The sequence below is a fragment of the Trichechus manatus genome, unplaced genomic scaffold, assembly GCF_000243295.1.
Source record: "Trichechus manatus latirostris isolate Lorelei unplaced genomic scaffold, TriManLat1.0 scaffold00239, whole genome shotgun sequence".
NCBI classification, from domain to species: Eukaryota; Metazoa; Chordata; class Mammalia; order Sirenia; family Trichechidae; genus Trichechus; species Trichechus manatus.
Window position 1 is genome coordinate 1,862,161 of NW_004444175.1, and position 12,446 is coordinate 1,874,606.

At 41.0% G+C, this 12,446-nt stretch overlaps 1 protein-coding gene across 1 annotated transcript in view; it reads right to left on the minus strand.

The window, feature by feature from the left end:
• The window catches only part of HSPA4L (heat shock protein family A (Hsp70) member 4 like), a 46,176-nt gene extending 41,434 nt beyond the window's left edge, over nt 1–4,742 (minus strand). The window contains exon 1 of the mRNA XM_004389279.2: nt 4,218–4,742. Within this exon, the coding sequence (XP_004389336.1) occupies nt 4,218–4,324 (107 nt within the window). The 5' untranslated portion in view covers nt 4,325–4,742. The remainder of the gene's footprint in view (nt 1–4,217) is intronic.
• Nucleotides 4,743–12,446: the final 7,704 nt, after the last annotated feature.

Here is a 12,446-nt window from a genome sequence, read left to right on the forward strand (position 1 = left end):
CTGCCATCACCATAAAAAGTCCTCCTACCCAGCTACAACCACTGTTAACCTCTGAAGTTTGGCATTGTCTATGTACAGTTATTTTTAATTTCTCAAAGTAAATAATTTCTACTTTTGTGCACTGAGGAGGATACCTCATATTTCTGCAAAGTAGTGTATAAATAGTACTTTCCCCTATTTCAGATTATTCATACACTTATGAAGAAACAAACATGATAAACTCAGATAATCAGAACTGAATATTAAGACTGATCATACATAATTTTGATAATAAAACCAGCAATACACTTAATTAAAATCTCTTGAAACAGCTTCATTTAAAAATCAATGTTTCCTCATTGTAAAATATGTTCATAAAAATTTAAAACATTATAAAACTATATTAAAGGTACCCCTCCATAATTCTACTTCCAAGAAACATTCACTGTTAAAAGTATAGTCTTCCATGCTGCTTTCACAGGGGGGAAACTAACATGTTTGTGTGTGTGTTTGTGTGTGTGTGTATTTAAAGAATTTTTACTTATTCTTAAAATAACCTAAAAGTATATTAAAACAACATTTTAAAACACGGTATTTCTTAGAAACTGGCTGAAAATAAATGAGCTTATTGATGTCAAAGCAAAGATACTTCCCTGTACAATAATTGCCCAGCCAGGTTATTTGTCCCTTTGATTGTTACAGCCCTATCAAACTAGCATGTATATACCATCTCTATACCAATAGATAATGGAAAGACACTGGGGTTCTGGAGTCAGAAAGGCCTGAAACTGAATCCACTTCATTACTTATTAATTCTTGGCAAAGTTACTTAACTTTGCTTTAGGCTTCCTACGGATAAAAGATAACTAGTATTCCCTAACTCACAGAACTGTTGTGGTTAAGTGTGACAGTGCAAGCATAGTGCTTGGCACATAACAATCACTACTGTCAACGTAAGCAACATGTTATATAGTTGACCACAAACTTTAATTTGATATTGAATTAGGAGTTTTGGCTGCAGTTTTCTTTTCCTATGCCTGAAACTAATCACCTTGATATATTTAAACCTGGAATGGAAATTCTAATCCTCACATCTATACTTAATTCAACAATACAAACATGTCCAAGACCTTAAAAATGTGCACACTCAATAATTCTACTTCTAGGGATTTATTTGAAGGAATTAAGGATCAAAAATGTAGTTACAAAGATAGTTACTGTAGCACTGTTTATAATAACAAAATATCATAAACAACCTGAATGTCCAATAGGAAATGGATTAAACAAAGATAATGGTTATACAAGCACTAAATAAAACTGACAGTACAGAAACATGTTTTACATAAAGAGGTTATCAGACAACATAATCTACTCTCTTCCCCTTGAAAACACATACATAGAAACCACCTGGAAGTTTCATTTCTGGATGCAGGAATTATGATTTTTATTTTCATCTTTTAATGTATCTGTATTTTGTACAATGAGCATGCATTATTTGTGTAGTAATTTTTTAAAAAATAAGACAATGCTAATAAAAATTGTTGATTTTTTTCCTTCTTCAATTTATGCATGATGTTAATTTCTTTCTTCATCTTCAACTTATGCATGAGATGAGGATAGGCTAGTATAAGCACTCCCAATTTTATAGATGGTGAATTTGAAGAACAGGCTAAATTACTTGCCCTTGATTGTAAGCCAAAACTTAATTCTCTTCTTCATTAAACTGTTTTTCTTTGTTTATACATGGGACCTTCTCATGTGTACATGAAAGAAAAATGAAAAGTATGGGTGTTAGAATCAACTAAACAGAACACTTCCTTCTTCCCCTACAATCTCTTCATGTTGTATTTGCATCTTAGAAATACCTCTGTCATATTACCTTGATGTCAGCAACTGGAATATGGAAAAAAATTTAAAAGCTGGTTTATATCATGTATTATTAAATACTGTAGTATATGACAAAAGTTAAAGGTCGTCTGGTCATCTAATAGTTAGGCCTTTTTCATGATAGGCACTCATATAAATGTCAATGAATAAATGTTCTGGGATCAGAAAGGGCTGTTTTCTCACAATAATTTGAGCCTCACAAAAAGTACACACACAGTGTAAGAACACTGGACTACAATGAAGTATTAGTTCAGTAATATCAAAAGATATATTCCTGAGATAAACAGCAGTGCATAGCTCTATGTACTATGTAATCAACAGAGAGAAGAGTAGAGTTGCTATGTAAGCAAACTGATAATATGATCCTTCCACCTTTGGAATTTTCTAGTTTGGATCAGGCTTATTAAATCTAAAAATCAGTATTGGCTTTCTCATACACAAATCAGAAATATCAAATCTCAGCCACACAGAATTAGCCTAATGTGCCTAAGACTGGTAACAAAGAGACTTCTAGAAAACTCAAATGAGCAGCCTACTTTTTAAGGGACTCTGCAAGTCTGGCCAGGCTCTTTAAAGAGTCATGGACTCTATAGTAAAGAGATTTCTGAGCCTGGAGATGTGGTATCTTTTTTTTTTATATTTCTGGTTTCTCATCTTTAAGGATAAGGCTTTAAAGATCAGGAGAATGTCCACCCCACTTCTCACATTTTTCCATGAGTTAATAAGTCCCTGAAGGCAAAGAATGCCCTCATCAACCTCTACTCTGCTGAAAGAGGCAGGTGGATTTGCTGGTCCTTCCGTGGCAGAAGCAGGTGTTTGTCATGGCTTAGATGTGCTCTTAAAATCTTGTAGAGATGAATTCAGAAATAGTCTGCGATTATAGCTTCTGCCTCTGATTGTATATAAAAGCCAGAAAAGGATGCAAAAGGGAGAAGCAAGAGTTCTTACAGTACTGTGAGGAGTACCTGACCTATTTTAGGAACAAACATTCAAAATTTCAACAAGAAATACAATGTATATATTCAGAAAAGGTGGCATAAAACCTTCTAGAATATTCTTTGAAAGAAACCAAAGCACAGACCACTTTAAGTCATCTACTCTTCAACACCCTCTTGCCATATTTTAAAAACAGCCTCACAACCCAGAATTTAAATTATCTGTAAAACTGTAGTAATTTAGACTTTAAAAGGCTTAGCTTAGTAATAATCTCGGCTAAGATTAGTCCATTTAAATACAAGTGTTACATTTTCGACCATTCCGAAGGGTCACATTAGTATAATACCTTTCCATAGAAAGTAATACATAAACAGCTGGTTTCCCCATTGGTAACAAAAGCCTACAATAAGAAGCTAGATTTTTAATACCCCAGTCTTGATTATATTCTTTGCCAACAAACTTCCCAGACCAGAAAACAATGCAACATGTGGGAACATGTTTCCATGACCTAATGCCACCTCTTCCAAGTCTTTCATCAAGTGTTCATAACAGACCCATTCCACAGTCATGTTAATACAGGGCAGTCGCCTCGACTCTCTAACAATTCATTCTGAAAAAATACGCTTTTGGTTTTTTTTGTTTGTTTGTTTTCACCCCATGGCTTTCTTTTATGAACATTACCAATACATAAGACCAAAGTCTCCCATCCCCGATTCTCGCCCTATTAATGAAAAAGCAGCATTAGCCTACGCCCCTGGAAACCGGTCTCATTACCTCGAGTTCTCAAGGACACTGGGGTAAAACCCTGTCCACCACCCTCCCGCCACCCGCCCTCACAAATGGCTTTCGGGGCCAGATGAACCTGCAACTCATCTTCTGACATTAAGTCTAAGTTTTCACTTCTCACTCTTCTGAGAGAAACCTGGGATCCAGAGAGATGGGGAAAAGAGGAAGGGCGGAATGAATGAAGAATTCTTCCCTAAGACAGCGCGGCACGGGGGCCCGCGGCCGAGGACCCGACGCAAGCCCCAGCAGCAGCAACCGCGGACCTTTCTCCAATGCTCGGGACGCCGAGGCAGTCCCTCACCAACTCCTCTCCCGCAACCTAAAGCTAGGGAGCCGGGGGACAGCGGCGCGGGAGGTAGTGTGGGCACAGATGGACAGATGCGCGGACTATCAGAGTTAAGTCCCTCGCCCTTGAAGGAAAAGCAGCTTTGCGGGGCGAGTTAGTCCGACTCCCACCTAGGCCCGCCAACCAGCGGTCTCCAGAGACTGCAGCTGATGGGCTGCACCTGTCATCTCAGCGCTCGACGCGCACCAGAGGGACATCAGAGGAAACCGGCAGGCGGGGCAGCCGGGAGGGTCTGGAGAAAATGTTTCTTAGGGTCGGGGTTACGACCAGGAGAGGCACTTACGGGGTACATCTGTCGCTGTACTCATTGGCGATGGTCTCGATGCCGCCACTCCTTGCTACCGCGATGTAGCAGTTGAGAAAGCCGAGGTCGATGCCAACCACAGACATCCCGCCGCCTGATGAACGGGGTGCTGGTGCTGAAGCCTCCGGTGTGGGGACCGCGTCCTCTTCCGAGTTGTTGCTGCTGGGACTGCGACTCCTACGAGAAGCAAAGGAGGGATGACGCGAGGTCGGTACGCAGAAAAATCTAGGGCAGGGCGTCGGGGAACCGGGGAGCGGGGAGAGTCCGGCCGCGCCGCAGCCTCTGCCGGGTCCCGACGCCTGGGTCTCTCCCACTGCGGCTCGGCGGCCTCTAACCGGCAGTTACTGTGATCTGCGCCTGCGCAGTCAGCAGCCGGGGAGGCGCGCGAGCCATCCCTCCCGGCCCGAAGCTGCTCCCGGCCTCAGTTTCGGCCGCTTCCGTCAGCACTCGGGCAACGGCTGCCCGTAGAGCCGCGGGTTCGAGAAAGATCTGGAAAATGGAGGCAGCTAGGCCGGTGAGGGGGTAGGAGGGAGGGGAAGGCGGAGCAGGGGAGGAGCAGAGCGGAGAGGAGGGGAAGCGGGGTTGGCTCGGTCGCCATCCCGTGGCAGCTGGGCGCACGGCGGCTGGGCTAGGGGAGAGGCGGCCGCCAGGCCAGGCGGGCTGACGACTGTGTTTTGAAGCACCCTGTTTTGTCGTTTTGGCAACGAGCGGCATGCCACTGCAGGAGGGCACTGCTGAGCGCTGCGCAAAGTCAGGCGCACAGCACGGCAGGCCCTGAGCCGGCGCCACCGCCTCGCCTCGTCCTCTTGGAGGGGCCCGCCTGCCGCCTGCTCACCGCCTGCTCACCCACCCCCGGCCTCGCCGCCCCGAGGGGCCCATGTGCCGCCCGGCGCGCTCTGCAGTCTGGGCACGCGGCCCCGCCGCCCCGTCCCCGCCGCGCCCGGCTCTGTGAGGTGGCCGCCATTGTGCCGCGCGTCCGCCCCCAAGGGGCGCCTCCGATCCCTTAGGAAAGAAGTCCTTATCGCTTCACAAGCTGCAGTCTGTTGTGTGAAAGCCGATTTGAAAGAATTTTAGGGTTTTTTTTTTCCTTCCAGGGCTTGAAACATCAAAAGCCAAACTTCTGTCAAGGAACAGGAACACACTGACGAATTTCGCCTCCTGTTTCCTCCTTTACACCATTCTAAAAGATGCAGTCTCCTTCACTGACCCTTACCTCTAAAAACCAGTTTTACAGGAAAGTGACTTTAACTTTTCGTATCACGATGGCACCAACCCACCTTGGCTCCAGCCACTGCCCTTCGGCCCGCAGAAAAGGAGGCTGGTGTGATTCGGGCCGTCTTCTTCATTTGATGAGCTTTGTGTTGCCCTGTGTGCTAAAAATTAAACCAAGTTATATTTTACACTTACGAAGTTTGCGTGTCTTGTTCCTTCTTGCCCAATTCTTCGTGTGTTTCCTTTTGCGCTTCTTGTTCCATATTTGTTGCTGTCTTGAAAATAGACGTGGGATTTTTACCAGATTCTTTAGTGCCCTCGTTGTTCTCTGTAGATATCCATTTCTTAAAAGAACTTAGACTTTTTACTACTACCAATGCTGTAATAGCAGCAGCAGCAAATGTGGCTAGAGCTCCTGCTGCTGTCACTACGAAGAACACGAAATCCATTTTTAAAAGGAAATACTGAGGAAAATGGAATGTACAGCATTCACTGGTGTCTCCACATTAGGGGATCACACCTCTCTTCTCCTGTGCCTCCATTTCACCAACACACAAGACACGCGGTCTCCACAGGTCGACGCCGGCTTCTCAGGCCCGGTAGGACTTGACCTCCCAGCAGGCAGTGCGCGAAGAGAGCGGGATTGGGTCCTGCGCCCCCATCAGAACACGGGGTCCAGCTCAGCCTCAGTCCTGCTGGGCGGCTCACGGCTTATAACGCCTCTTCTTACTTGCGGCTTCAGCCATTATCCTTTTCGGCCACTACCATCTAGATTTATTCTAGAATGTCTTGAAACTCTTTTGGGGCCATTTATCCAAGTTTCTTGTCTGTAAAACTTGAGGGTGTGAGAATGATTTTTCTATAATAAACCGCTTTAAATATCAAAGTATAAAGAAACAGTTGTGGTCAAAAGCAGGGAGGTCATCGTATTCCTTAAAATCAGTAGGAGGTAGTGAGAGTAGCTAGTGGTTAAAAGCATGATGGGCTTTGGGGGTCACACAGACTTGGATTGTAGTCCTAGGCTCTCCTAACTTATTAGCTGTGTGATCTTCGGTTAAGTTACTTAACTCCCCAAAACCTAGGTTAAGAATCTGTTAAAATGATGACAAAGACACCTACTGGGCTGATTTTATGGTTAAATATGGTAATGTAAGCATAGCAACAGTGCCTGACACACCGAAAGGGCAATAAAACTTATCTGTGGAACCCACCAGCCGCTCCGAGGGAGAAAGATGTGGCAGTCAGCATCCCTAAAGATTGGAAACCCTATGGAGCAGTTCTACTCTGTCCTATAGGGTCACTATGAGTCACAATCTACTCACAGGTTTGGGTTTTTGGTATATGTTTATCTGTTACTAGAATATAGGAATACTGATTTGTGTATATTAATCATGTATCCAGCAACCTTGTTGTACTCTTATATTTGTAGTTTCTTGGATTTTTTTTTGTGTATAGAATCATATGGCCTGGGTAATAACTAATTTTTTCTTCATTTTTAATTCTTATATCTCTTATTTTTTCTCTATTTATTATGTTATCTAAGCTGTCCAGTACAATGTTGAATATAAGCAGTAGTGATGAGTATCCTTATCTTGTCCCTAACATTAAAGAAAATGCTTCCGTTATGATGTAATAAGGCTAACAAAATTATCTTCTATTTCTAGTTTGCTAAGAGTTTTTCTTATAAGTAGATACTGAAGTTTAACAAATGTTATTCAGCATTTATTGAAGTTTTTTCCCATCCTTTATTCTGTTAATGTGGTGAGTAATATTATTTTCGAATATCCCTATTTTCCTGGGATAAAGTCAACTAGGTCATGGTAGTTTTGTTCTTGGATACATGGAATTTGGCTTGTGATTATTTTATTTAGGAATTTTGAATCTATAAGTGAGATTGGGTTTGATTTTCCTTTCTTTACTCTCTGTTGAGTTTTGGTATTAAGGTTATACTAGCCTCATAGAGGCTGTAATATACTAGGCTAGAATATACCATGGACTGCCAAAAGAACGAACAAATTTGTCTTGGAAGAAGTACAGCCAGAATGCTCCTTAGAAGCAAGGATGGCAAGACTTCGTCTCATATAGTGTGGACATGTTATCAAGAGGGATCAGTCCCTGGAGAAGGACACCATGCTTGGTAAAGCACAGGGTCAGTGAAAAAGAGGAAGATCCTCAACAAGACGGATTGACACAGTGGCTGCAACAATGGGCTCAAGCATAACAATGAACATGAAGATGGCGCAGGACAGGGCAGTGTTTCATTCCATTGTGCGGAGGGTTGCTATGAGCTGGAACAGACTTGACGGCACCTAACAACAACAACCTCATAGAAGAAGTTGAGAAGGTTTCTCTTTTTTTCTTTTCTCTGGTTAAGTTTTGGTAAGACAAGCCTGTAAACCATCTTGACCTGGAAATTTATCAGTAAATTTATGATCACCGATTAAATTTATTTAATGTTTATAGTGTATTTATATTTTTTATTATTTCTTGAATCAATATTGGTTATTTATATTTTTTATAGAAAATTTACCATTTCATCTAAGTTTTCAAATCTGTTGGCATAAAATTTATAGTATTCATTTCTGACTTTAAAATTAACTTCTGTAGCTATATGTCCATCTTTTCCATTCTTAATATTGTTTATTTGAATTTTTCTTTTTATTTATTTGAATAAAATATTTGAATATTTTTATTTTTGAATTTTTTTGAATAAATAAATATTTATTTGAATAAATTATTCTCCTTTTCCTTGGCTCCTATTACTAGTAGTTCGTTAAAAGAACCTGCTTTTGGTTTTCTTGTCCTTTTCATTGTGTGTCTTTGTTTTCTATTTCATCTGCTCTTATTTCCTCCTGTAATTTTGTTTACTCTGTTCTTTTTCTAATTTCCAGAGTTCAACACCTAGCTCTTTTCAGTTTTCAAATACATACATTTGAAGTTGTAAATTTCCTTCTAGATACCATTTTAGCTGCCTGAATTTTCAAACAATTGAGATAGAAGAGTAGGCAGATGGAGATAAAAAATATAAGCTTTTTTACTAATAACATCGATAAAGAAACTTGCGATGTGATGTTTTAGCGCTTGCCTGCTAACTGAAAGTGGCTGGTTTGAACCCACCAGCCACTCCATGGGAGAAAGATGTGGCAATCTGCTTCCATAAAGATCACAGCTTAGGAAACTCTATGGGACAGTTCTATTCTGTCATATAGGGTTGCTAGGTATCAGAATTGACTCAACGGCACACAACAACAGTCACAGTAATATACCTTAGTTGTATTAGTGTACGTTGGAGCCTGCCCCTATAGAACTTGTATCAAGGAGGAAGAGACTAGAACATGTACAGGCTCCCAAGAAAAGTGAAAAAGAGGCTAAGATATTCCCAAATTCACCAAGTTAAGTCACTTCTGTATTTAATGACTTAAAGAGTCTGTATTTTTCCTTTTATAAACAGTGCTTATTTAGGTTTACCAACATGTTTTATCAATTTCTTTACTTTGTTGCTTCTTGCATCTTTCTTCTTCCTTCTGGGTTGTTTTCTTCCAGGAATTGTTTCAGCAAAAATCTCTGAATGGTGAATTCAGTTTGTCTTTGTCTCAAAAAAAAATTTTTTTTTTATTGTACTTCAGGTGAAGGCTTACAGAACAAAGTTTCTCATGAAACAGTAGTACACATATTGTTTTATGACATTGGTTAACAACCCCACAACATGTCAACCCTCTAACTTCTCAACCTTTTTTTTTTGGTGAAAATACACATAGCCAAAGATACACCATTTCAAAAATTTCTACATGCACAGTTCAGTGACATTGACTATGCTCTTTCAATTGTGCTGCTATTCTCACTTATGATGAAGGCTTACAGAACAAAATAGTTTCTCATTTAACAGTTACTACACATTGCCCTATGACAATGGTTAACAATCTCATATCAACAATATCCTTACTCAACCTTGGGTTCCCTATCACCAGCTTCCTTGTCCTCTTCTGCCTTCTGGCCCTTGTCACTGGACTACTGGACCTCATTAGTCCCATTTGGTTTTACGGGGCTGTCCACTCCCAGGCTGAACAGTCAACCTCGGAGATAACTTCACCAATGAGCTAAAAGGCCTTTGTCTCAAAATTTTATGTTACACTTTTGAATAATAACTTAGCTGAATGCAGAATTCTGGATTGACAGTTACTTTCCTGTCTCTTTTGGCACCCATTATTTTGTTGAAAGGAGCCTTGGTGGCACAAACGTTAAGCACTTGGCTGTTAACCAAAAGGTTGGAGGCTCAAACCCACCCAGAGACTCCATGGAAGAAAGACCTGTGATCTGCTTCCGTAAAGATTACGGCCAAGAAAACTATGGGACAGTTCTACTGTCACACTGGGACACTATGAGTCAAAACCAACTTGATGGCACCTAAAAACATTGTTGATGAGTCTAAATATTGTTCCTTTGTAGGCCATTAATGGAGTCCTGGTAGCACAGTGGTTAAAGTGATCGCCTGCTAACCCAAAGGTTGATGGTTCAAAATCACCAGCAGCTCCTTGGGAGAAAGATGTGGTAGGTGGCTTCCACAGAGATTTACAGCCTCAGAAACCCTATGGGCTCCCTGTGAGTTGAAATCGACCCCACAGCAGTGGGTTTGGTAGGTCCTTAGGTTTGTCCTTTTTTGTTGATATTTTGCAGTTTCATTGTGATGTATCTAAGTGTGGATTTGTTTTTATTTATTAGATGTTTTTTGTTAACCTGAGAGATTTTTGAAGTTCTGGGAAAGTCTCAGATATTATTCCTTTGATTATTGCCTCTCACCTTTTCTTTTTAGTTTCTCCTGGATCTTCTATTGGACATGTGTAGAATCTTCTCATTCTAACACCTGTGGCTCTTAGCTCCTTTGTCATCTGTTTTTAATTTCAAACACTCTATTGGACATTTCTAATGTTTTTTCAAACTTTTTTTCTCATTCTGTACTATTTTTATTAGTTCTCTTTTTAAAAATATTTTAAAATCATTTTAAACATTATAATTTCATAGTTTCTGAGTATTCGATCACATTTTCAGTTCTTGGGGTGTTAATTGTTTGTTGCACCCACCAACTCTGCCACTTAGTATGTTTCCTCATGTGATTTATAATTTTTTGACCCCATATTCCTCTTCAACGAAGGCTATTATTTCTGTGGGATTTTTGTGTGCTCTAGATTGTGGAAGTGAATCAAGAGGTTGTGTTTCTGCCAGAGCCCTGAGGAGGATTCACTTGTCCTGCAACAGTTTGTTTTTCAGCTTGGATTTCTTGTACCAAGCAGGTGGTGTTAGGTATAGGTTCTATAATTTTTTTGTGGCACAAGCCTGGGGGTTTTGATTTCTCAGTGATGACTTTTTTTTTCTATTTACTGCCTTAAGGTGGATGTCAATCCTCATTGTCTACTATGGTTTGATGCATAGTTTCCTCGTCCTTCTTAAACGAAGCACTCCTTCCAAGCTTTTTTTTTTTTTTGACAGTTTGTGTGGTTGGTAGGCAAGGTGTGCCTCAGTTTCAGTCCCCTCTTCTGTGCCAGGGCCCAATTTATAACTCCTATGTACATGTGGATGTCAAAACCACCCTTAGGGTCTACATCTGTTTCACAACCTTGTGGGCTGCTAAGGTGTTAGCTGCTACCTACTCCTGGCTTTGAGAATCTTTGCTTCTAACATCTGGGTATTTCCTTTTTTAAGTTTTCAAGCTTAAGCAGGTATTTGAAAAAATCATGTGGATATATTTTACCCAGCAAGTCCATGTGTGGGGGAGGTCAGCTCAATCTGCCGTATTACAGATATTTAGCACACATACTTGCAATAAATGTTTGATGACCCTGAATCTCCATTTCAACTGGATTGTTTCAGTAATTTTCTGTCTGGTCTACCTTTAGCCTTTCCCCGTTACACTGCTAAGCTATCTTTCTAAAGCATTGCTTTAACTTTGTTATTCACCTGATTAAAAAACTAGCGACTATTCCGCATTATCTAAACTCTTCACTCTGGCATTCAAAGCCCTTCACGGTCAGGACCCTGATCTACTTTTCCAGCTGTTTCCTATCACTGTTCTACATCTATTTTATCTCAGCCAGTTTGACCACTTGCTGTTGTCCAAATATCCCTTGAGTTTCCCCACCAAATTTTCATGTATCTTTCTCTAGGACACTCTTCCAATGTCCACGTGTTTAAAATCTTCAGTATTACTTAAGGCTTAGAATAAGGTATCATGAAGCCTTCCAAGACTGCCCAAAGTTGACTTAGTTTCCTCCCTTTGCCTAGCACTTTGTACCTTTCTTAGGGTATTTTTCACGTTCTGTCCTCCACTAGTTATTTGTGGTCTCCATCTTTTATTAGATTATGAACTTTATTAGATCATGAGGGTATGGAATGTATTATTTGTTTTGTATGCTTCACAAGTAGTCCAGGGCCTTGCACTAGGAGGTGCACAATAAATAGCTGTTGAAATAAATAGGAACTTCATCCTATGACAGATGCTATAATAAAGGTTTGTATGGAAGTCTAGAAACTTCAGTGTTTGAAAAGCCAAAAAATGGGACACCTGTCTGGGAAGAGGAGTCCTTTGAGGCAGGAAGGTCTTCTCAGAGGAGGCATCTTTAGAATTATGCTTTAAAAAGTATGTAACTGTAAAAACAGCATGGGGGCTGTGTCTGAACTTCTCTAACTTCACAACCGGGAAGGAGAATCAAGATCAATAGCCCAAGGCTGATTCCTACGAGGCAGAGATCAGACATGTCTCCTCTCTCCACCACCTCTATCAATTCTGACACCAACCGTCCCTCCCACAGCACTCTCTACTTCTCTGCTGGGTTTGATAATTCACTGCAGTGGCCACACAGAACTCACAGACAATACTTACAATTATGGGGTTTATTAGGGAAGTAACAGGTTACAACTCAGAGTGAGGAACCCTCAGGATACTGTTCTTCCATCAGTACAGCCTCTTCCCAGCCATGCTCGCAGGCAGGCCTCTCCCTGGCC